Genomic DNA, 23,956 nt, shown 5'->3' on the forward strand with positions numbered 1-23,956 from the left:
GGAGAGAAGAGGGGGTAGGGATTAAAAAAAAGGAGAGAATAAATATCTGTTGTTTTAGCTACTCAGTTTGTGGAACTTTGTTTTGACAGCCACAGGAAACAAATAGCCCTTACTTAGACCATGGAGAAAAATGAATTCGGCATGGGTTGTAGACCTAAAAGTAAAAGCTAAAACTTAAAAAAGCATATAAATGAAACAAGGGGGGAAATCTTTGTAACCTTGCTGTAGGCAATCTTGGCAAAGTTTTCTTGCACAGGATACAAAAATGAAAACTTTTGCTCTTTAAGAGATATGAAAATGAAAACACAAGCCAGTAGATTCGAGAAAAGACAATATTTTTATGACAGAGGGGTGGTGCCAGAACACATTCACACAGACATACACAAACTCCTGCAAATCAATAAAAATTAGACAAACATCCCCATTTTTTGTTGCTGTGCTGCATGGCATGCAGGATCTTAGTTCCCTGACCACAGATCAAACCCGGGTGCCCTGCATTGGGAGCATGGAGTCTTAGCCACTGTACCATCAGGGAAGTCCCTGCAAACAGTGTTTAAACACCGCACTTTCACTTTATACCTTCAGTTTTAAGACAAAAGAAACTAAACAACAAAAATCCTGCAAGGAAATTTTAGACTCCTCTTAGGTTTGTTTGTCCTAGGGACGAATACTTGATTCTGAAAGTGCTCTCTATGCATTATTAGAGGATCAAGCAAATGAGTCAGTACATCAGTGGTGTTGGGAGCCAGGTCTCCCAATGCTAAAGGGAGATACAAATATACACTGGGGAAAGGCTAGGAAGTTTTGGTGTGGAATTGGAGTGGGGTCATCAGTATGTATTCAGGACATTTTTATATACATAGCCTGTGTGTAGGGGTTTCCCAGGTGGCCCTAGTGGTAAAGAACCCGCCTGCCAATGCAGGAGATGTGGGTTCAATCCCTAGGTTGGCAAGATCCCCTGAAGAAGGGCATGGCAACCCACTCCAGTATTCTTGCCTGGAGAATCCCATGGACAGAGGAACCTGGCTGGCTACAGTCCATATGGTTGCACAGATTCAGACAGGACTGAAGCGACTTAGCACACACAACACGGGGAACTATTAGTAAGATCCCACATTCCATGTAGTGTGATAAAAAAAATTAATGGATTACAATCCATCGAATAAAATCCACATCCATGAGTCCACACAGATAATGTATATATAGATAGATAAACAGAGGAGTTCTGTTTATGGCATCAGAAGGATGCCATTGAGTAGGAGGGATCATGAAGGGAGAAAAAGCACTGTTTTGTAACCATCATCTTGAGGTTTGGAACTGAGCAACTATGGAAGTGAATGAAGTTCATGTCCAACTCTTTTCGACCCCATGAACTGTAGCCCACTAGGCTCCTCTGTCCATGGACTTCTCCAGGGAAGAGCACTGGAGTGTGTAGCCATTCCCTTCTCCAGGGGATCTTCCTGACCCAGGGATCAAACCCAAGTCTCCTGCATTGGCAGGCAGATTCTTTACCCTCTGAGCCACCAGGGAGGCATTAGAGAATGATTCAGGCAAGAGTTATCAGTGAGGAGGTACATTTTGATGAAGAAGAGAATAGTTACCTAGTTTCAAAGTACCTTCCTACAAACTATTTTTTAGTTACAAAGGGAAAAATAGTAACTGTCCATTTGAGAAACTGGTGAAAGTGAAAGTCGCTCAGTCGTGTCTGACTCTTTGTGACGCCCCTTGGAATTTTCCAGACCGGAATACTGGAGTGGGTAGCCATTCCCTTCTCCAGGGGATCTTCCTGACCCAGGGATCAAACCCAGGTCTCCTGCATTGGCAGGCAGATTCTTTACCGTCTGAGACACCAGGGAGGCATTAGAGTAATTCTTGATCAGGCAAGAGTTATCAGTGAGTAGGTAACATTTTGATGAAGAAGAGAATAGTTACCTAGTTTCAAAGTACCTTTCTACAAAGTATTTTTTAGTTACAAGGGGAAAAATAGTAACTGTTCATTTGAGAAACTGGTGAAAGGAGATTCGCTCAGTCTGTCTGACTCTTTGTGACCCCCCTTGGAATTTTCCAGGCCAGAATACTGGAGTGGGTAGCCTTCTCCCTTCTCCAGGGGATCTTCCCAGCCCAGGGATCGAACCCAGGTCTCCCACACTGCGGGCAGATTATATACCAGCTGAGCCACAAGGGAAGCCCAAGAGTACTGGATTGGCTAGCCTATCCCTTCTCCAAGGGATCTTCCCCACTCAGGAATTGAACTGGGTCTCCTGCATTGCACACAGATTCTTTACCAACTGAACTATCAGGGAAACCCATTGAGAAACTGGTAGTTACCACCTTAACCAAATGCTTAAAGTTAACATCACAGTGAAGGGACAAAACAATAGCACTTGCCTCTTGATAAGAAGCACAGAGAGGGCCTGGTAAACCTCCCACCACATACAGCCTGAATCTTGCCCTGAGAAAACATTAGACATATGCAACGCGAGGATGGTCCACCAAATACCTGGCCTGCACTCTTCAAAAATGTCCATGTCCTGAAAGGCCAAGAAAAGCAGGAGTCTTCCAGATTAAAGGGGGCCAATGAGACTTGAGAATGAAATGCCATGTGGGGTCCTAGACTGGATCCTGGATCAGAAAAAAACAAGGGACATCATGGGGACCATTTGTGAAATTTTAACAAGACCTTAGATAAAATAATATCATTATATCAACATTAACATTTCTGATGTTGAGAGCTATACTATGGTTATGTAAGAGGCTATAATTACTATATTACAGTAATTATGCTGTGAGTGAGTGAGTGAAAGTCACTCAGTCGTGTCCGACTTTTTGCAACTCCATGGACTATACAGTCCATGGAATTCTCCAGGCCAGAATACTGGAGTGGGCAGCCTTTCCCTTCTCCAGCAGATCTTCCCAACCCAGGGATGGAACCCAGGTCTCCTGCATTGCAGATGGACTCTTTATGAGCTGAGCCTCCAGGGAAGCCAATTATGCTATAGTTATGAAACACAGAGGGTAGTATTTAGGGGTTAAGGGGTAAGCTGTATGCAACTTAGATGTAGTTGAGGAAATATTTTCATTATAATTTGTTCAGAATATCAGCCTCATAGGTTTTTTTTCTTCTTTTACTTATTTGTTTTTGGCTGTGCTGGGTCTTTGCTGCTGCACGGGCTTCTCATTGCAGTGGCTGTTCTCTTGTGGAGCACAGGCTCTAGGGTGTGTGGTTTTCAGTAGTTGCAGCTTCTGAGCTCTAGAGCACAGGGCCAATAGTTGTGGCACATGGGGCTGTTTGCTCTGAGGTATGTGGGATCTTCCCGGACCAGGGATCAAACCTATGTCTCCTGCATTGGCAGGTGGATTCTTTACCACTGAGCCACCAAGGAAGCCTGAGAAAATATTATTCTAATATATGAAATAAAAATATATGCACCCACAAGAGACAAAGAGAATGAGAAAGCAAATGAAACAGAATATGAACTCTTGGTGAATGTGAGTTAAGGGTACATGGGAGCTTTCTGTACATTTCTTATAGCTTTTCCGTAAGTCTGAAATACTTTCAAATTATAAAGTTAAAAAGAAAATGCCCACTTCTATCCAACATTTGACTGGAGAGTGTTCAGTTCAGTCACTCAGTCGTGTTCGACTCTTTGCAACCCCATGTACTGCAGCACGCCAGGCTTCCCTGTCCATCGCCAACTCCCAGAGCTTGCTCAAACTCATGTCCATTGAGTCAGTGATGCCATCCAACCATCGCATCCTCTGTCATCCCCTTCTCCTGCCTGCAATCTTTCCCAGCATTAGGGTCTTTTCCAATGAATCAGTTCTTCGCATCAGGTGGTCAAAGTATTGGAACTTCAGCTTCCGCATCAGTCCTTCCAATGAATATTCAGGACTGATTTCCTTTAGAATTGACTGGTTTGATCTCCTTGCAGTCTGAGGGACTCTCAGGAGTCTTTTCCAACACCACAGTTCAAAAGCATCAATTCTTTGGCGCTCACCCTTCTTTATGGCCCAACTCACATATCTCTACATGACTACTGGATAAACCATACCTTTGACTATATGGACCTTTATTGGCAAAATAATGTCTCTACTTTTTAATACGCTGTCTAGGTTGGTCATAGCTTTTCTTCCAAGGAGCAAGCATCTTTTACTTTCGTGTCTGCATTCACCATCTGCAGTGATTTTGGAGCCCAAGAAAATAAAGTCTGTCACTGTATCCATTGTTTTCCCATCTATTTGCCATGAAGTGATGGGACCAGATGCCATGATCTTCGTTTTTTGTATGTTGAGTTTTAAGCCAGCTTTTTCACTCTCCTCTTTCACTTTCATAAGAGGCTCTTTAGTTTCTCTTCAATTTCTGCCATAAGGGTGGTTTCATCTGCATATCTGAGGGTGTAGCCAGGGCAATATAGCCAGCCAGATTGGAAGAAGTAAAACTATCTCTATTCTCAGATGACATAATCTTGTATATGCAAAATCTTACTACATGTGCTGGAAAAAACAGTAGAGCTAATAAATGAGTTCAGCAAAGTTGCAGGAAGAAACATCATTACACAAAAATCAATTGTATTTCTATACCTGAGCAATGAAAATTCTGTTTTACAATAGCATCATAAAGAATAAAATACTTAAGAATAAATTAATAATAGAAATAGCAAAAACAAACAAACAAACAAAAAAAGAAATAGCAAGACTTCCATATAAAGTAGGTACTTCCATGTAAAATATTTTACCTATTTTACTTCCATGTAAAATAGGTAGCCAACAGGAATTTGCTGTATGGCTCAGGAAACTCAAACAGGGGCTCTGTATCAACTTAGAGGGGTGGGATGGGGAGGAAGATGGGAGGGAGTTTCAAAAGGGAGGGGATATATGTATACCTATGGCTGATTCATGTTGAGGTTTGACCAAAAACAACAAAATTCTGTAAAGCAACTATCCTTCAATAAAAAAATAAAAAGAAAAGGAAATTCACATAAACCATCAAAAAAAAAAAAAAAAAGAAATGCAAGACTTGTACATTGTAAACTAGACAATATCACTGAAAGAAAATAAAGCAAACCTGAATAAATGAAAACACATTTATTTAGTCAGGGTTCTCTGGAGTAACAGAACAGGATACACACACACACATACACACACAATTAATTTTAAGGAATTAGCTCATGTGATTGTGAGGGCTGACAAGGTGGAAAGTCCAAAATTTACAGGGCAGGTTGGCAGGCTGCAGATTCAAGCAGGACTTCTACATTACAGTCTGGAGGCAGAATATCTTTTTTCCATGGGAACCTCAGTTTTTGCTTTTAAGGCCTTCAATTGAGTGGACAAGATTCACCCACATTATGGAGTATAATTTAAAGTCAACCGGAAAAGAAAAAAAAATAAAGTCAACCGGTTGTTGATGTTCACCACACCTACGAAATTTCTCCAGAGCAACAGCTAGATGAGTGTTTGATTAAATAATTGCCAACTATAGCCTAGCCAAGTTGAAATTAATACACATGAATTCATCATCACAACATCTCAAATTCATGGATGGAAAAAATCTTGTTAAGATGGTGTGTGCCTGCATGCTAAGTCGCTTCAGTTGTGTCTGACTCTTTGCGACCCTATGGACTGTAGCCCACCAGTCCCTCTTGTCCCTCTGTTCATGGGACTCTCCAGGCAAGAACACTGGAGTGGGTTGACATTTCCTCCTCCACGGGGGTCTACCCAACCCAGAGATCTAACTCACATCTCTTATGTCTCTTGCATTGGCAGATGGGTTCTTTACCACTAGCACCATCTTGGAAGCCTTGTTAAGATGGCAACATTCTCTGAATTGATTTACAGATTGAATTCAATCCGTATCAAACTTCCACCGGCTTTTTTCTTTTTTTTTTTGCAGAAACTGAAAAGTCCATCCTAAAATTCACACGGGGTGAACTGATGGCTGGCTAAAGGGTACATAGAGATTTATTTTGGGGGTAATGAGAACATTTTGGAATCAAACAGGAGTAATGGTTGCCCAACTTTGTGTGAATATATTAAATGTCACTGAATGTTACCCTTTACATGAGGGACTTACATGATAGATGAATTATAGGTCAATAAAGCTGTATAAAAAGAAAAGGAAAAAGGAACCAAGGGACTGAAAATCTCCAATTCAGTGTCACTGGGGACGGGGCCAGGTGGTAAAAGCCGACAGCCTCAGTCCTCGTGGATGTTATCAGACGTAGGCCCTCCGGATTAGTGGACCTTCTCCGGGAGAGTGTCCTGAGTCAGGACCGCGAGTCCCGGGCTGGTGTGTGCCTGTAGGATCCTGACCGGAGTGCGGGGTGGGCGGGGACGGGGCGGGGCGGGGGCGGTTGCTGCGAACCTGCGGCAGGTGGCCTTGGGCGCGCCTCCGAGCGCCCGGGAGGCGTCTGCGCGACCCCGAGGCCCGCGCGCACCCCTGGCCCGAAGGGGGTGTGGCGCGGGCGCGCGCGGGTCCCCAGGTGGCGGGAGGCGGCGGGCGGAGGGGCGCGCGCCCCAGACGCGGCCATTTCGCGAGTGGAGGGGAGGGTCGTATCGCTGCGGGGGGTAGGGGGGAACCCCAGCCGCTCGCCGGGGCCTGGAGCTGCGCCACTGGGCCTCTCCCGTGGCTCGGGGAGAAGTAGGCCACCCCCGGCTGCGAGCCCTGACGCTCGGTCCTCCCTGGGCACCCCTGCCCGGCGCGGTGGTACGGTCCGGATTTAAAAGGCCCCGGCGGCCGCGGGCTGGCCCCAAAGTGTGGGCGGCGGCGGCGCGGGCGCGCGGGGTGCGGCGGCGGGGGCGCGCGAACGGGGTGGTGTGGGGCTCGAGGGCGCGTCCACGTGGCCAACGGGCGGCCACCTGGAGCCGACGGCAGCGGAGGGACAGGTAGGTGCCTGCCGCCACCCACCCCCCCCGCCCCCGCCGCCCGTGCGAGGCCAGCCTGCTCATCTGCCCCGGGGTCGGGCATCCCCGGGGGTCGCCTTGGCCTTCCAGGGGTCGGGCCCTGCCCCCGCCTTCTCCGGCGCCTGCCCGACTGGTCCTTCGTGCTCGGCGTCTCGGCGGCCAGCCCCCTACCCGTGGGGACCCTTTGTGGTGGAGAAGCAGCCCCGGCGCCTCCGTCCACTCGGGGGGTGGGCGGCGGGGGGGCGGTATCCCTGGTTGGGGGCAGGGCAAACCGGGCCGGCAGAACCGCGCGGGGCATTGGGGAGCGGGTGCGGGAGCCCCGTCTCTGCCAGTGTCTGCTCGCATCCTCGGGCTCCGCAGGGCTGGCTCAGAGAGGCTCGGTTGGCCAGAGGCTCCCGCTTCCAGGCTGTGCTTTGGAGCGGGCATTTGGGCTCCACAGCGTGCCTCTCCAGGTATCCCTCCCGACTCGTCCCGTTCCCCTTCTTAGGCTTGTATTCCCGTGCGCTGCGGAGGAGGTGAGGGTGGCGTGACGACCCCCCCTTCTCCGCCCTCCTTTCTTCTCCAGCTCTGGCATTCAGGGTCCAGGATGCGGACCTTGACAAAAGAGCCTGGGAGAGCCGAGCGGTCTTGAGCTGAAACTTAGCTGTTCCAAGCTGGGTCTGCTCCTGGTTCTGGCAAATGCAATCCCCCCACCCCGTTTCTTCTGGGCTGCCTTGGTTTGGTTCCTCGCCACCCCCTCCAAGGTGGGGTAACTTGTGTCTCTCTTGGGGCTTGGGCACCGATAGGGGGGCCCTGAGCCCTGCCCTGTTGGCTGCCACGCCACGGCTCTGCTGTCTTGGCTGCCTGGAGCTGGGTGTGGCCTCAGGGTGAAGACCCAGCCAAGCCCGGTGCTGCTCCTGGGGTCCCCCGGTTTGTCTCGCCAGAGTCTCAGCTGTGTTTGCCAACCCTGCCTCTCCCCTTCACCAGCTACCGTCTGGCTTTGGAGGGGGCTGCGTGCACCCCTGCCCTGGGCATCCATCCGGTTGTGCCTGGGCAGAGCCTGACGTCTGTCTGTCTCTGTGCATTGCTGCGGGGGCCGGCACCACTCCGCTTTTGTGTGGCAGCTTGTAGCCCAGATCACAGGCTCCCGGTCAGCCAGCAGACAGAGGCCCTTGGGGCAAGGAGGCAGCCGGGGTGCGGAGGGCGGGTTGGTGTCCCTGGGTGCTGTCTGGGCTCAGGCTTTGATGCCTCAGACCTCTGATGTCCTGACACCCCAACGTCCCATTTGCCATCATTTTCTCACTCCCTTGTCTCCTCCCTGCCCCCCCTCCCCAACTAGGGTGAGAGGCAGCTCCGTGGCCTTGAGTGGCCCGCGGTTGGGTTGTGCCTGTGTGTGGCTGGCCACCCTTGGGCCTGGGATCTGCTGTTCGGCTTCTCCTTCCTGGAGGGCCTCCCACCCTGCCTCTCCCAGCATCTGGCGCCGTGGCCCGCTTGGGTGTGGCCCAGCTGAGGCGAGGCCTCCCGGCTGCTTGCCAGCAGTGGGTGGGGGGTGATTGATGGCCCCCAAGTCTGCCTGTGCTTGTGGCTCCCTTGTGCACCCTGGCGGACGCCCCTCCTTTCTCCCAGCTGGGGCTGCCATCTGGGGCCCTGGTGCGGTGGCAGGTGACCGGCCTCCACCCTCTGGACCATGGTTCTGGGCCGGCCGGAGGCCCAAGGCCAGGCTGGGGGGTGGGCCTGTGACTGGCCCCTGCTGTCTCTCTCTAGGCCCACCCCCCAGGACAGCCGCCAGCCATGCCCATCATCTTCATCCTGCTATTCCTCCTGGCTGCCGGGCGGGCCCTGGGCAGCCGCAGGCCCTTCCCTGCTTTTTCAGTGACGGACACCTCGCTCACCCACCTGGCTGTGCACCGGGTGACCGGGGAGGTGTTTGTGGGTGCCGTGAACCACATCTTCAAGCTGGCGCCCAACCTGACTGAGCTGCGGGTCCATATCACGGGGCCTGTACAGGACAACGCCCGCTGCTATCCGCCCCCCAGCATGCGTGTGTGTGCCCACCGCCTGGTGCCCGTGGACAACGTGAACAAGCTGCTGCTCATAGACTATGCGGCCCGCCGTTTGGTGGCCTGTGGCAGCATCTGGCAGGGTATCTGCCAGTTCCTGCGGCTGGATGACCTCTTCAAGCTGGGTGAGCCCCACCACCGCAAGGAGCACTACCTGTCAGGGGCCCAGGAACCAGACTCCATGGCTGGCGTCATCGTGGAGCAGGGCCAGGGGCCCAGCAAGCTGTTTGTAGGCACGGCTGTGGATGGCAAGTCCGAGTACTTCCCCACCCTGAGCTCCCGAAAGCTCATCCGGGACGAGGACGGTGTGGATATGTTCAGTCTGGTGGGTGAGCCCCACCCCTGGCTGTCAGGCGTCCCTTGCCCTCCCCTCCCTTTGCCCCTCTCTGAAGAGCCAGGCCCTGTGCCCTCCTGCCTCCACTGCGTCCTGCCTCTGCCCCCGGAAGAGACCGGTTGGTCCCAGATGGGACAAGCTGCTGAGGATGGCACGGTGGGCCGGGTCATGGCTTACCCTCTGGAGTCTTTCTGGCATGGGGTCCTGTGCATGCATGGGTGGGGGGTTGTGACAGAAGTCCCTTAGGGACCCTGTTGTGGGCTTGAGGTCAGGGCGAGTGTCAGGGGCCATGGATGGGGAGGCCACGGGTGGACCCTGGCCTCATCTCAGGCTCTCTCTCCCGCCTGTTCTGTAGGTGTACCAGGACGAGTTCGTCTCCTCACAGATCAAGATCCCCTCGGACACGCTGTCCCTGTACCCAGCCTTTGACATCTACTACATCTATGGCTTTGTGAGCGCCTCCTTTGTGTACTTCCTGACGCTGCAGCTGGACACCCAGCAGACACTGCTGGACACAGCGGGCGAGAAGTTCTTCACATCCAAGATTGTGCGCATGTGCTCAGGAGACTCTGAGTTCTACTCATACGTGGAGTTCCCCATCGGCTGCTCATGGCGCGGCATGGAGTACCGCCTGGTGCAGAGCGCCCACCTGGCCAAACCCGGCCTGCTGCTGGCCCAGGCCCTGGGCGTGCCAGCTGACGAAGACGTCCTCTTCACCGTCTTCTCTCAGGGCCAGAAGAATCGGGCCAGCCCACCGCGGCAGACCATCCTCTGCCTCTTTACCCTCAGCAACATCAATGCACACATCCGGCGTCGCATCCAGTCCTGTTACCGTGGGGAGGGCACGCTGGCACTGCCCTGGCTGCTAAACAAGGAGCTGCCCTGCATCAACACTGTGAGTCCCTGCCCACCCCCCCCCCCGCCCCTCTGCAAGGCCCTCTGCCCCTTCCCGGGTCTGCGGGGCCAGCCCTGGTGGTCACCTAGCAGCCAGTAGGCTGCTGGCCTGTCCCAGGCTCGACAGGCCTGCTCACCTGGGAGATGCTCCTCTGGACTGTCTCGGGAGTGACAGCTTAGCCCAGAATCCCCCACCCCCTGTGATCCCCTCCCTGCCTTTGCAGATTCTTTTTCCTCGCCAGCCTGCCTCCCTGCCAGTCCTCTGGGTGGGCACACTCTGTTTGTGGACCACTCCCTTCCTCTTCCTGCCCCTCTGTCTCCAGCTGGCTCCTCCAGCTCTATCTTGCAGGTGCCCCCTCACATTCTGCATCAGTGGCAGCCTCCCAGGCCTTGCTGTCTACTCCCCACTCCTGCCTGCTCGCCTTCCTCCAGCTCCTTTCTCATTCCCCCATTTCCTGTGGGGTCCTGGGACTAATGGTTGGTTGGTCTTGGCTAGCAAGGAGTGAGTTCTGGGTCCTCTTCCCTGCCACAATGTGGGATCTCGCAGCCAACGTCCAGTGGGTGCCCGTGAGCTGACCTGTGTGCACCCCTCCTATTTCACCAGCCCATGCAGATAAATGGAAACTTCTGTGGGTTGGTGTTGAACCAGCCACTGGGCGGCCTACACGTGATCGAGGGGCTGCCCCTGCTAGCTGACAGTACCGATGGCATGACCAGCGTGGCCGCCTACACTTACCAGCAGCACTCTGTGGTCTTCATTGGCACTCGCAGTGGCAGTCTCAAGAAGGTGGGCACCAGTCTGTGGGCATCAGGGCAGGCTGAGATGCAGAATGAGGGGTGGGGACAAGACTGTGCAGGCAAGCCCTGTGCACCCCTGTGCCACCCATGCTCACCTGTGCCACTGCCTGTTGTGGCCTGAACCACTGGCTTCCTGTGGCTGACCCAAGCCTCTGTCCTTATCTCTGGGCTTCCCTGCCAGGAGAGCAGGAGCCATCATTGCTGGGTCCTCCTTGAATGAAAAAAGAAAGGAAAGTTAGTCGCACAGTTGGGTCCGACTCTGCAATTCCACAGACTGTAGCCCACTAGGTCCTCTGTCCATGGAATTCTCCAGACAAGAGTACTAGAGTGGGTTTCTGTTCCCTTCTCCAGGGATCTTCCTGACCCAGGGATTGAACCCGGGTCTCCTGCACTGCAGGCAGATTCTTTACCAACCAAGCTACTAAGGAAGCCTCCTTGAATGAATGAAGGAACAAATGTGAACCTGACTGCCTTTGCCATCTTGTCCCCTGATAGGCCCAGGGGTTGCTTCTGTTTCGGGGCTGGGAGCTCTGAGGTTTTCTAAAGGGACAAGGAGCCAGACCAACTACCAGCTTCTCCTCGTGCTCACCTGGGAGATGTGGGCTGTTCCTAGGGAGGTCTGGAGTGTCCAGGGAACTCTTGGGGGCCTAGTCTACTCCCCTCCAGGTCCTTTTTGTTACATTTCTCACAGCTTTGTGGGGGGTATATACTCCTGTATAACTCCTGTGTCACACTTCTACCCTCATATAAAGCATCTCTGTGATTTTGGTACATTTGCAGGGTTACACTGGCATGAACACTCCTTCATTCCAGGGTATTGCCATCATCCCAAAAACCCCTTCCCCTATAAATCTCACCTTTTCCCCGTGTCCAAACTCTACAGTTACAGTTCAGTCACTCAATCATGTCCGATTCTTTGCGACCCCATGGACTGTAGCATGCCAGGCCACCCTGTCCATCACCAACTCTTAGAGTTTACTCAAACTCATGTTCATTGAGTTGGTGATGTCATCCAACCATCTCATTTTCTGTTGTCACCTTCTCCTCCCACCTTCAATCTTTCCCAGCATCAGGGTTTTTTCCAGTGAGTCAGTTCTTCGCATCAGGTGGCCAAAGGATTGGAGTTTCAGCTTCAGTATTAGTCCTCCTAATGAATATTCAGGACTGATTTCATTTAGGATGGACTGGTTTGATCTCTTTTCAATCCAAGGGACTCTCAAGAGTCTTCTCCAACACCACATCTCGAAAGCATTAATTCTTTGGCTCTCAGCTTTCCTTATGGTCCAACTCTCACATCCATACGTGACTACTGGGAAAACCATAGCTTTGACTAGTCGGACCTTTGTTGGCAAAGTAACCTCTCTGCTTTTTAATATGTTGTCTAGGTTGGCCATAGCTTTTCTTCCAAGGAGCAAGCATCTTTTAATGTCATGGCTGCAGTCACCATCTGCAGTGATTTTATAGCCTAAGAAAATAAAGTCTGTCATTGTTTCCATTGTTTCCCCATCTATTTGCCATGAAGCGATGGAACCAGGTGACATGATATTCGTTTTTTGAATATTGACGTCTAAGCCAGCCTTTTCACTCTCCTCTTTCACTTTTATCAAGAGGTTCTTTAGTTCTTTGCTTTCTGCCATAAGTGTGGTCATCTCTGTGCCCTGTGAGCCTTTTTGGACTGGCTGTGACACCCCCAAGAGCCTCTAGGGGGCAGCCTTGGTGTCATCCTTCCCCGTCTGTCTATGATGGGACAAGGCTGGGCCCCTGGCTGCCGAAGAGCCTGCCCGGGTATGTGGGCTGCTGCTGTGGCATCAGGTGACTGGTCTTGTGGCCCAGGTGCGGGTTGACAGCTCTCAGGAGGCTCACCTGTACGAGACGGTGCCTGTGGTGGATGGCAGTCCCATACTTCGTGACCTGCTCTTCAGCCCTGACCACCAGCACATCTACCTGCTGAGTGAGAAGCAGGTGGGCCCAGGGCAGGTGGCGGGGTGGGCCGGGGGCAGGGCACGGCACGGCACGTGCTAACTCAGCTGTGCCCAGGTGAGCCAGCTCCCGGTGGAGACCTGTGAGCAATACCTGAGCTGCGCGGCCTGCCTGGGCTCAGGGGACCCGCACTGTGGCTGGTGCGTGCTGCAGCACAGGTGAGGACCTGCCCAGCTCTGCCCATAGCTGGGGGCCATGGTGCCCACCCTCTCCCATGTGCCCACCCCAAAAGCTGTGGCCTTGTAGCCTCCCTCTCCCTCCTGTCCAACTTTCTCCCGCTAATGAGCAGAACCTCTGGCCCGAGTGACATCTCTCAGGCCCTCGGAGATGAAGCCGAGGCATGTGGTTGCCTGGCACCATAGGCTGGGCCGGCTGCCCCCTCGTCATCCCTTCCTGGCCCCCAGGGCAGCTGTGGGATGGGCCTGGCATGACCCCACACAGGTGCTGCCGCCAAGGGGCCTGTCCAGGCGCCGTGGCTCCGTATGGCTTCACCGAGGCACTCAGCAAGTGTGTCCAGGTGCACGTCTGGCCCAACAATGTGTCAGTGACGTCGCCCGGGGTGCAGGTGAGGGGCATGGTGGGGACGTAGCAGGGGCGTGGTGCCCACATGCTGCAGTGGACCCTGCTCCAAGCCCTTGGCTTCCTGCAGCTGACCGTGGCCATGAGCAACGTGCCAGACCTCAGTGCGGGCGTGAGCTGTGCCTTTGAGGAAGTGACCCAGAGTGAGGCCGTCCTGCTGCCCTCTGGGGAGTTACGCTGCCCCTCACCTTCCCTCCAGGAGCTCCGGGCTCTCACCCGGGGGCATGGTCAGTGGCCGGGGCTGTGGGGGGTGGGGGGTGCTGTCTGTCCATGGCTCACACAGGGTGCTGTGGGCTCGCTGCAGGGGCCACCCGCACTGTGCGGCTGCAGCTGCTCTCCAAGGAGACTGGCGTGAGGTTTGCTGGGGCTGACTTCGTCTTCTACAACTGCAGCGTCCTCCAGTCGTGAGTAGTAGCTGGCCTGCCCCCTGGTCCCCGTGTCTCTGTGGCTCGCTGTGACGCGGGTGCCTTTTTCCTTTGGCTTCCTGTGTGGCCCACACAAGGGACAGTGAAGGTCCTGGCTTGGTATCCTCTGTGATTTCTGAAGCCTCTCCCCTCCAGGTGCATGTCCTGCGTCAGCAGCCCTTACCCCTGCCAGTGGTGTAAGTACCGCCACGTGTGTACCAGCCAGCCCCACGACTGCTCCTTCCAGGAGGGCAGGGTGCACAACCCTGAGGTGAGGCGGGCACTGCACGTGAGGGGGCCAGGCTCCCTGCAGGCTGGCCCCTGGCTTTGCCACCCTCCATCTTGGGGTTTTCTCAGAGCCTCCTAAACGCGGGGGTTTTCCCCTCAGGGCTGCCCTGCGATCCTGCCCAGCGGGGACCTCCTGATCCCGGTAGGCGTTGTGCAGCCCCTCACCCTGCGGGCCAAGAACCTGCCGCAGCCTCAGTCAGGGCAGAAGAACTACGAGTGTGTGGTCCGCGTGCAGGGCCGGCAGCAGCGGGTCCCTGCTGTACGCTTCAACAGCAGCAGCGTGCAGTGCCAGAATGCCTCGGTGAGACCCACCCCACCTGTCTCAGGGGTTCGGGCTGTGCCCAGCAGACTCTTCAGGAAGCCTCAGCTCATCCTGGCAGAGGACCTTCTGAGTCTCCTCCTGGGGATTCCTGAGTAGGGTGGGGGGTTGACCTGTGCACCTTCATGAGAGTCACATGGGTCCTTCTCCCCCAGTATTCCTATGAAGGTGATGAGTATGGTGACACTGAGCTGGACTTCTCCGTGGTCTGGGACAGCGATTTCCCTATCGACAAGCCTGCTACCTTCCGAGGTGAGCAGCGGGATGGGCTGAGGACCTCACTTCCTGGGGCAGCATAGGCACAAGCTGGGGCTGGGGTCCCGCAGGGGGACCCTTCATCAGGGCCGGTAACTGCTCCCCAGCGATGCCCTCTGTGCCCACAGCCCTCTTGTACAAGTGCTGGGCGCAGCGGCCCAGCTGTGGCCTCTGCCTCAAGGCTGACCCCCGCTTCAACTGTGGCTGGTGCATCTCGGAGCACAGGTGCCAGCTGCGGGCCCACTGCCCAGCCCCCAAGACCAACTGGATGCACCCGAACCAGAAGGGCGCTCGCTGCAGCCACCCTCGCATTGCCCAGGTCGGTCTCCCCTCCACCCACTGCCCTCTGGGCACCCGCCAACTCAGCTTACCCTCCCGCCTCCCATCCTGCTCCACAGATCCACCCAGTCATGGGGCCCAAGGAAGGGGGCACCTGGATCACCATCGTGGGTGAGAACCTGGGCCTCACCTCCCGAGAGGTGGGCCTGCGGGTGGCTGGCGTGCGCTGCAACTCCATCCCTGCCGAGTACATCAGTGCTGAGAGGTGAGTGCAGCCCAGCTGGTGGACACCAGGCCTCATCCCCCACTGGGGGCTGGCCTCTGGGGCCTGACCTTTTTGGACCCCCACCTCCAGGATCGTCTGTGAGATGGAAGAGTCACTGGTACCCAGCCCTCCACCGGGGCCCGTGGAGCTCTGTGTTGGTGACTGTTCGGCTGACTTCCGCACGCAGTCTGAGCAGCTCTACACCTTTGTGGTGGGTGGGGTGCATACCCGTTTCCTCTCCCATCGCTTCCTGGGGGTAGTGTGCAGCCTGGCCCCCCCTGCCTCGCCCTGCCCCTTAGGATCTCTTCTCCCATAGACGCCTACTTTCGACCGTGTGAGTCCCAGTCGGGGCCCGGCCTCCGGGGGCACGCGGCTCACCATCTCTGGAAGGGCTCTGGATGCCGGCAGCAGGGTCATGGTGACCGTGAGAGATGGCGAGTGCCAGTTCGTCAGGTGGGTTGTTTGGGAGCTGGGGCCACAGGCCGGCAGATGGCAGGCAGCCCTGGGCCACCCTCTCCAAGTTCCCACTTGCTGATGCAGGAGGGATGCTGAAGTCATCGTGTGCATCTCGCCTGTCTCCACCCTGGGCCCGAGCCAAGCCCCCATTACACTGGCCATTGACCGTGCCAATATCTCCAGTCCTGGTGTTGTCTACACTTACACTCAGGACCCCACCGTCACGCACCTCGAGCCCACGTGGAGCATCATCAAGTAAGAGGGGAGGCTGGGGACCAGGTCTCTGAGTGCCAGGCATAAAATTCCACCTTCTCTGAGCCTGAGCCCTCCTCAGCAGAGGGGAGCCTGGTTCCTCCATGACCACATGGCAGTTGGCACCCACTGGGTGACCCAGGGTTAGGGAGGTTCCAGGGCCACTGGGTTGGGAAGATCCCCTGGAGAAGGGAAAGGCTACCCACTCCAGTATTCTGGCCTGGAGAATTCCATGGACTATATAGTCTGTTGGGTCACAAAGAGTCGGACACGACTGAGTGACTTTCACTTCACTTCCACTTCCAATGGGGAAAGCAGAGAGAGGGCCACATTCGGGGCAGTTGGGAGGAGCCCTGAAGTCCCTCACTCCTGTCCCTAGTGGAAGCACTGCCATCACCGTGAGTGGGACCCACTTGCTGACGGTCCAGGAGCCCCGGGTCCGGGCCAAGTACCGAGGCATCGAGACCACCAATGTGAGTGCCAGCTGCGCCCCCACCTCCGTCCCACCCTGCCACCCTGCCTGCTGTGGCCTCAAGTGCTGGACTGCTTGCCTTTGTCCCCACAGACATGCCATGTGATCAATGACACTGCCATGCTGTGTAAAGCCCCTGGCATCTTCCTGGGGCAGCCCAAGCCTCAGACCCAGGGCGAGCACCCGGATGAGTTTGGTTTCCTGCTGGACCACGTGCAGACCGCCCGCTCCCTCAACCGGTCCTCCTTCACCTACTACCCCGACCCCAGCTTTGAGCCTCTCGGTCCCTCTGGGGTCCTGGACATCAAACCGGGCTCCCACGTAGTGCTAAAGGTGCTGCTGGGGCAGGAGCGAAGGGCAGGAGGGCCAGGGTAGGGGGGAGCCCTGGCTGACTGGGGTGTCCATGTGCAGGGCAAGAATCTGATCCCCGCAGCAGCTGGCAACTCCCGCCTCAACTACACGGTGCTGATAGGGGGCCAGCCATGTGCACTGACAGTCTCCGACACACAGCTCCTCTGCGACTCCCCCAGCCAGACGGGCCGGCAGCCTGTCATGGTGGGTACAGGGCAGGGAGGCCGCCAGGGCAGCCTGGGGCAGGCGTGGGGCTCGCCTCACCATGCGCCCGTCCCCGCAGGTGTTGGTGGGCGGTCTGGAGTTCTGGCTGGGCACCCTGCACATCACAGCTGAGCGGGCCCTGACCCTGCCGGCCATGGTGGGGCTGGCAGTAGGGGGCAGCCTCCTGCTGCTGGCCATCACTGCTGTACTGGTTGCCTACAAACGTAAGACTCAGGATGCCGACCGCACACTCAAGCGGCTCCAGCTCCAGATGGACAACTTGGAGTCCCGGGTGGCCCTGGAGTGCAAGGAAGGTGCCTGTGTGGAGGTGGGGTGTGGGGCAGGCCGCAGGGGCTCCCCATTCCTGCCCTGCTCACTCTGCCCCACCGGCCCTCCCCAGCCTTTGCTGAGCTGCAGACAGACATCAATGAGTTGACGAACCACATGGATGGCGTGCAGATCCCTTTCCTGGACTACCGGACCTACGCTGTGCGGGTGCTTTTCCCGGGGATCGAGGCCCACCCAGTGCTTAAGGAGCTGGATGTGAGTTCCACCCCGTCCCATACACTCCCCCCCCACCCCGTATTGTCTGCCCTTGCCCTGTCATCTGCAGGGTCACCTCTGCTCTCTGAGACGCCCTGTTGCCTCCAGACCCCCCCCCATGTTGAGAAGGCCCTGCGTCTCTTCGGGCAGCTGCTGCACAGCCGCGCCTTCGTGCTCACCTTCATCCACACCCTGGAGGCCCAGAGCAGCTTCTCCATGCGTGACCGGGGCACTGTGGCTTCCCTTACCATGGTGGCCCTGCAGAGCCGCCTCGACTATGCCACAGGTTTGCTTAAGCAGCTGCTGGCGGACCTCATTGAGAAGAACCTTGAGAGCAAGAACCACCCGAAGCTGCTTCTGCGCAGGTACTGGGTTCCCCCCCCCCCCAGCCCCCAGGCCAGCCCTGTCCTGGCCAGGCTCCACCCCTTGGGAGGCCCTTTTGGGCCAGGACCCCAGCACCCCTTTCTCTCCAGGACTGAGTCAGTGGCTGAGAAGATGCTCACCAACTGGTTCACATTTTTGCTGCATAAGTTTCTGAAGGTGCACATGCTCACAGGGCAGGTGGTGGGGGCGGTAGGGTGGGGAAGCTGCTGGCCTGCCAGCAGTCAGCTGTACGCCTGGCCCTGCCTCCAGGAGTGCGCGGGGGAGCCACTCTTCCTTCTGTACTGCGCCATCAAGCAGCAGATGGAGAAGGGCCCCATCGATGCCATCACGGGCGAGGCGCGGTACTCACTGAGCGAGGACAAGCTGATCCGGCAGCAGATCGACTATAAGACGCTGGTGTGTGGGGTTAGAGGGGGTGGTCAGGTGGACAGGGTGTCAGGTCTGCGGGGAAGCCTCACCCAGGACCCACCCTGTGGCCCCCCCCCACCCTCTCAGACCCTGCACTGTGTATGCCCGGAGAGCGAGGGCAGTGCTCAGGTGCCCGTGAAGGTGCTCAACTGTGACAGTATCACCCAGGCCAAAGACAAGCTGCTTGATGCTATGTACAAGGGCATCCCTTACTCCCAGCGCCCCAAAGCTGAGGACATGGACCTAGGTGAGGCCCCTGCCTTCTCTTCCTGGCCCCCCCCCCCGCACCTCCTGGTACCATGGCTGGTGTTCATGATCCCCCCCACTGAGCTATCTGTGGCCCACAGAGTGGCGCCAGGGCCGCATGGCCCGTGTCATCCTCCAGGACGAGGACGTCACCACCAAGATTGAGTGTGACTGGAAGAGGGTCAACTCGCTGGCCCACTACCAGGTGAGGAGCTGGAGGGCGGGCCACCCATGACCAGTGCTCCTGTGGGGCCGCAACCCCGTGCTAACCCCTCCCCTCCATCGCCCCCACAATATAGGTCCTCCTCTGGGAGGTGTGGGAGCTGCCCCACATACCCCCACAGAGTTGGCCTCTTGGCTTCTCAGCCTCCTGCATTGCCCCCTTTCTGTCACTGGTATCTGCAGGTGACAGATGGTTCCTTGGTGGCATTGGTGCCCAAACAAGTGTCAGCCTATAACATGGCCAACTCCTTCACCTTCACCCGTTCCCTCAGCCGCTATGGTAAGTATCCTCGGTGTGGTGGCGTCTGCTGGCCTCATGCCCTTCCAGGCTGTGTCGGCCATGGTGGGGAACCCTTGCTTTGGGCAGGCAGCCTTCCTGGACCCTGCCCTCAGGAGGTCTGGGCTCTTTAGAGCCTAGAAGTGCGGGGCTCCTGGGATAGAGGGGGCGAGAGCCATGGTGATGGCTGGCCCACTGGCCTAAGGGGGCACACCATCCCCTGCCCCAGAGAGCTTGCTTCGCACGGCCAGCAGCCCTGACAGCCTCCGCTCTCGGGCGCCCATGATCACCCCGGACCAGGAGACAGGAACCAAGCTGTGGCACTTAGTGAAGAACCATGACCACGCCGACCACCGAGAGGGTGACCGTGGCAGCAAGATGGTCTCAGAGATCTACCTGACGCGGCTGCTGGCCACCAAGGTGCACCTGCCCTGTGCCATCCTGACCTTAGTGCGGGTCCCTTCTGTCCTGGACTTGTCGCTCAGGCTGGCCCCGGCTGCCTGGGGAAGGGGCCACTGGATTGTTCCAATGCCAAGGGACTGTCTTAAGGCCTTGGCTATGGGAACTACCACCCTGAGGTCAAGGCCAAGTCTATCTGAGGGGTGTTGTTAGCCAGGCAGAGAAGTCCTACTCACTGTCAGGCCTCTCCATCCCCATCTGTCCTGCTGTGGGAACATTTCCCCCTGGCTCCCTGTCAGCTGGTGCCCTTGCTGTGCCCCTGCAGGGTACACTGCAGAAGTTCGTGGACGACCTCTTCGAAACCGTGTTCAGCACAGCACACCGGGGCTCAGCCCTGCCATTGGCCATTAAGTACATGTTTGACTTCCTGGACGAGCAGGCCGACCAGCGGCAGATCAGCGATCCCGACGTGCGCCACACCTGGAAGAGCAACTGGTACCACTGTGCGCTGGCCCTCCAGGCCAGGGCTGGGTGGGAAGAGGAGGCTTGGCTGGTACTTGGGGACCTTGGTCAGGGTGACAGTGGGGGCTGGGGGCTGCACTGCTCATCCCAGCAGGGGAGGATAGTGGCCTGGCATCGATGGTGCCACCAAGTAGGGAGAGCAAGGGTCTGTCACTCTGCCAGGGGTTTGGGCGGCTGGGATGCAGATAGTGCTGCCCGCACTCAGAGGTGCCCTTGACTGACTGGGCCTGGCTGCTCACCTGGTGATACCACTGGCACAGTGCAGAGATGCTGGAAGCCTGGTCCAGGGGGTGAGTGTGTGTGTGTGGGGAACATTGAGATCACCAAGGCCAGAATGCCATTTCCTCTTACTTCTCACTGCTTGAAGTCAGGTCAAAAATTAAAGAAAAGGCCGCTCTCAGTGTGTCATCTTGCTGCCTGTGGGCCTGTGGAGGTGAGCAGACAGGAGGGTGTGGCACGGGGGAAACTGGGGAGCTGTGGGCCTTTGTCCCTCTGTCTAGCCTGCCCCTGCGCTTCTGGGTGAACGTGATCAAGAACCCACAGTTCGTGTTCGACATCCACAAGAGCAGCATCACGGATGCCTGCTTGTCGGTGGTGGCCCAGACCTTCATGGACTCCTGCTCCACGTCGGAGCACCGCTTGGGCAAGGACTCGCCCTCCAACAAGTTGCTCTATGCCAAGGACATCCCCAACTACAAGAGCTGGGTGGAGAGGTGGGCCCCAGTATGTGTGGGTGGGGGGCCTGGACACCCACAGGACATAGCTACTGGGTGAGAGGGTAGAAGCTGGCCCTGCCCAGGCTGGCTCATATTAATGAAGGGCCAGCTTCAGAAAGGAGTCCCAGAGGTTGGCCTGGCAGCCAGGACAAGGGCTTTGACTTTTGCAGCAGATGCCAGCATGACTTCTTCGGGATCCCATTAGGTACTACCGGGATATAGCCAAGATGGCATCCATCAGTGACCAGGACATGGATGCGTATCTGGTGGAGCAGTCCCGTCTCCATGCAAGTGACTTCAATGTCCTGAGTGCACTCAGTGAGCTCTATTTCTACGTCACCAAGTACCGTCAGGAGGTGCGTGCCACCCCCGCAGACCCCTTGAGTTTGAGAGTGCAACCAGTGGCAAAAGCAGGGACATGATGGGAGTCAGGGGTACCAGCTCTTGGATTACTCACAATTCCTCCCACAAACAAGCCCTCAGGATGGCAAACGTGACACTCTCTGTAGATGTGGGGAGGTGAGGGCCCCAGGAGAGAAGCTACTGGCTGAAGCACCAAGTTCTGGTTGGGAGAAATTAAAGGGCCAGGAACACAGTGGGGGCCAGAGGTGGGCAGGGTCAGGCCACCTGCCTGATTTGTGCCTGGAACCTTAGTAGACAGGGAAGCCAGAGGGTGGGCTTCAGGACTGGGCTCCTGGTTGGAGATGAGAACCGGTGAACCTCAGCTGGACATGGGCCTGAGAGCCCTGAACCTGGAGGAGCTCACCAAGGGGTTCCCCAGGCAGCTAGATGGACCATGGCCCAGGCACTGAGCCCTGGGGTCCTGGGACACTCTGACACGGCAGAGCAGAAGGGGAGCTGGCTGTGGAGTCTGAGGAGGGTCGGGACACTCCCCTCCAAGTGACACACGGGCCCAGATCACATGCGTGAGGACCCCCCCACCAGTTGTCAGGAGGAGTCATGGGCTATTGGGTGCTGCCCATGGTCAATGGAGATGAGGCCCGAGAAGGCCTGCTGCTTTGGATGGGCGAGGTCTAGGGTGGGATTGGGGGTCTGCAGGGGACGGGAAAGGGAAGCCTCGAGTCCACATCACCCCTGGACAGGGCTGCATGCTGGCCGTGGAGAGGAGGGACGAGAGTTGTGTGGTTGGAGGAGGATTTGGGGTCAAAGAGGGGCTGTTCGAAGGCCACGTGCCCAGGGTCCTGGCCAGCAGGGAAGGACACCCTGAGGCCTGAGGGAGGGGAAAGCTTGCCCCGAGGAGCAGGGGGCTTGGCTGGGAGGAACGGCCTGCCGCCCCTGAGAGCCCAGCTCGGGGCCTGTTTCACAGGTTCTCAGCGCCCTGGACCGAGATGCCTCTTGTCGGAAACACAAGCTGCGCCAGAAGCTGGAGCAGATCATTGGCCTTGTGTCCAGCAACAGCTAAGGGTGGCCGAACCGGAGAGAAGGGCGCATCTCAGTCCTGAGACAGTCTCCCGTCCAGGGGGCGTCTCGGGCCTGGGTCCCGGGCTGAGCCCGGATCAGGTGGCACCGGGCCAAGACACCCCCAGCACAGCCCGGGGCCCTTCATTAGTGCCTTGCTTTGGGCCCTGCATGGGAAGGGGGTGACCGGACCAAGCCCCCCACCACAGCAGCAGCAATACCCCCACCCTCCCCCTGCCCTCCTGCCCAGTCTGGTGATCACCCCTTGCTATTTATGCCCAACCGCCTATTTATTTAATTTATCTCCACTCACCTCTACATCTGTAAATAAGTGTTCCCCCTTACCCGCCCCCCCCCCCCCCGCCCCAGATGTCCCAACCTCACTCACCTCCTCTCCTTGAGTCCTCCTGGCTCCCCTTGAGACAGGTCAGCCTTGGCCTCACCTCTGGCCCTGCCCCTTCCCCTGGCTGCCCCTGCCCATCTCCAGAAGAGGGCCTGGACACCAGCAGCACTCAGGATGGGCAAGGCACCTAAGGTGCCCTCAGACTACGGCTCTGCAGAAGGGGTACCACTGCAGCTGACACAGAAGCCTGTCCAGACTTCTCGGGCTGGGCCTGGGCCTCCTCCCAGGCCGTGTTCTCTGAGGCCTGGAGAGCTTGAATCAGCTCCTGCCAGGGCCAGACTTGGGCCTGGGGGCACCAGACTCTGCTCCTCTGGGCCCTGCTGCCAAACTCCGTCTGTGGGGTCTGCACGCCCCCCAGACCACTCACCCTCCGCTGCCCTGCCCTGCGCACACGCTGAGGGGCAGAGGTGGCAGTGCCTTACTCCTTTGTTCTTCTGCCTCCTCGGAGGAACCCGGCCCTGGTCCATGCTCCTACAAACCCGATTTGCCCCTTTTCTTTTCTGCATGAGATTTTCTTTGACCCTGTCATTTTTTTTCCTAATTAAATGTTGGGAAACGGAGTTGGCATGTGGCTTTGTTCTCGGGGCAGGTAGAAGCAGGTGGGGAGACTGTCAGACTCTGCTTGAGCTGGATACCATTTACAGGAGGAAAAGTGACTCCTTGTGGGGTTTCTGAGGATCTGAGGTGGTCCAGGGCGGCCATGTCCAATCCATCAACAAGGCCGGGTGGCTCCACCTTTAAGACATGTTCAGAAGCCGCTCCCTTCTCCCCACGTCCACTGCCCCTGAGTGGTCCAAGCTGCCCTTGTCTCTTGCCTGGATGCCAGTCTCCCCACTTCTGCCCTGGCTGCCCTCAGCCTCTTCTCACCATGAGAGGCACCGGGACCCTGTTAATAAACATGGTGGCTCTTGTCCCCACTCTGTTCAAAATGGTCCAGAGCTTCATGGCCACCAAACACCTTTATGTCTGCCAACTCTTTCCTGTCCTGAGTGCATTGCAGTCATTGTGCCCCTGTGCAGTGCTGTGCTGTGCTGAGTCCCTCAATTGTGTCTGACTCTTTTCGACTCCATGGACTCCCACCAGGCTCCTCTGTCCATAGGATTCCCCAGGCAAGAATAATGGAGTGGGTTGCCATTTCCTCCTCCAGGGGATCTTCTGGACCAGGGATCAAACCCTCATCTCTTGCACCTCCCACACTGGCAGGTGGATTCTTTACTACTACACCACCTGGGAAGCCCCTAATGGTGACACTAATGTGGGGGAAACCAGAATTCTGGTGGGAGGGTATTTTATAGAGAATAATTTCACATACTTCAGATTGAGAGCTTTAAATATTTAACTAATTCTA

At 56.4% G+C, this 23,956-nt stretch overlaps 1 protein-coding gene across 1 annotated transcript; it reads left to right on the plus strand.

The window, feature by feature from the left end:
* Positions 1-6,763: 6,763 nt before the first annotated feature.
* On the plus strand, positions 6,764-22,538 carry PLXNA3 (plexin A3). The gene is made up of 33 exons (XM_065916077.1): positions 6,764-6,882; positions 8,644-9,264; positions 9,629-10,168; positions 10,772-10,954; positions 12,799-12,927; positions 13,003-13,103; positions 13,387-13,510; positions 13,595-13,751; positions 13,829-13,928; positions 14,085-14,199; positions 14,317-14,517; positions 14,691-14,787; positions 14,919-15,109; positions 15,189-15,334; positions 15,425-15,545; positions 15,651-15,787; positions 15,875-16,045; positions 16,422-16,515; positions 16,608-16,847; positions 16,926-17,069; positions 17,149-17,383; positions 17,470-17,612; positions 17,721-17,977; positions 18,086-18,152; positions 18,246-18,392; positions 18,492-18,651; positions 18,752-18,855; positions 19,056-19,152; positions 19,379-19,569; positions 19,874-20,043; positions 20,571-20,783; positions 20,992-21,142; positions 22,114-22,538. The coding sequence occupies exons 2-33, from the start codon at positions 8,671-8,673 to the stop codon at positions 22,207-22,209; spliced, it is 5,616 nt and encodes a 1,871-aa protein (XP_065772149.1). The 5' UTR covers positions 6,764-6,882; positions 8,644-8,670; the 3' UTR covers positions 22,210-22,538.
* Positions 22,539-23,956: the final 1,418 nt, after the last annotated feature.

The sequence above is a fragment of the Muntiacus reevesi genome, chromosome X (genome assembly GCF_963930625.1).
Source record: "Muntiacus reevesi chromosome X, mMunRee1.1, whole genome shotgun sequence".
Lineage (NCBI taxonomy): Eukaryota > Metazoa > Chordata > Mammalia > Artiodactyla > Cervidae > Muntiacus > Muntiacus reevesi.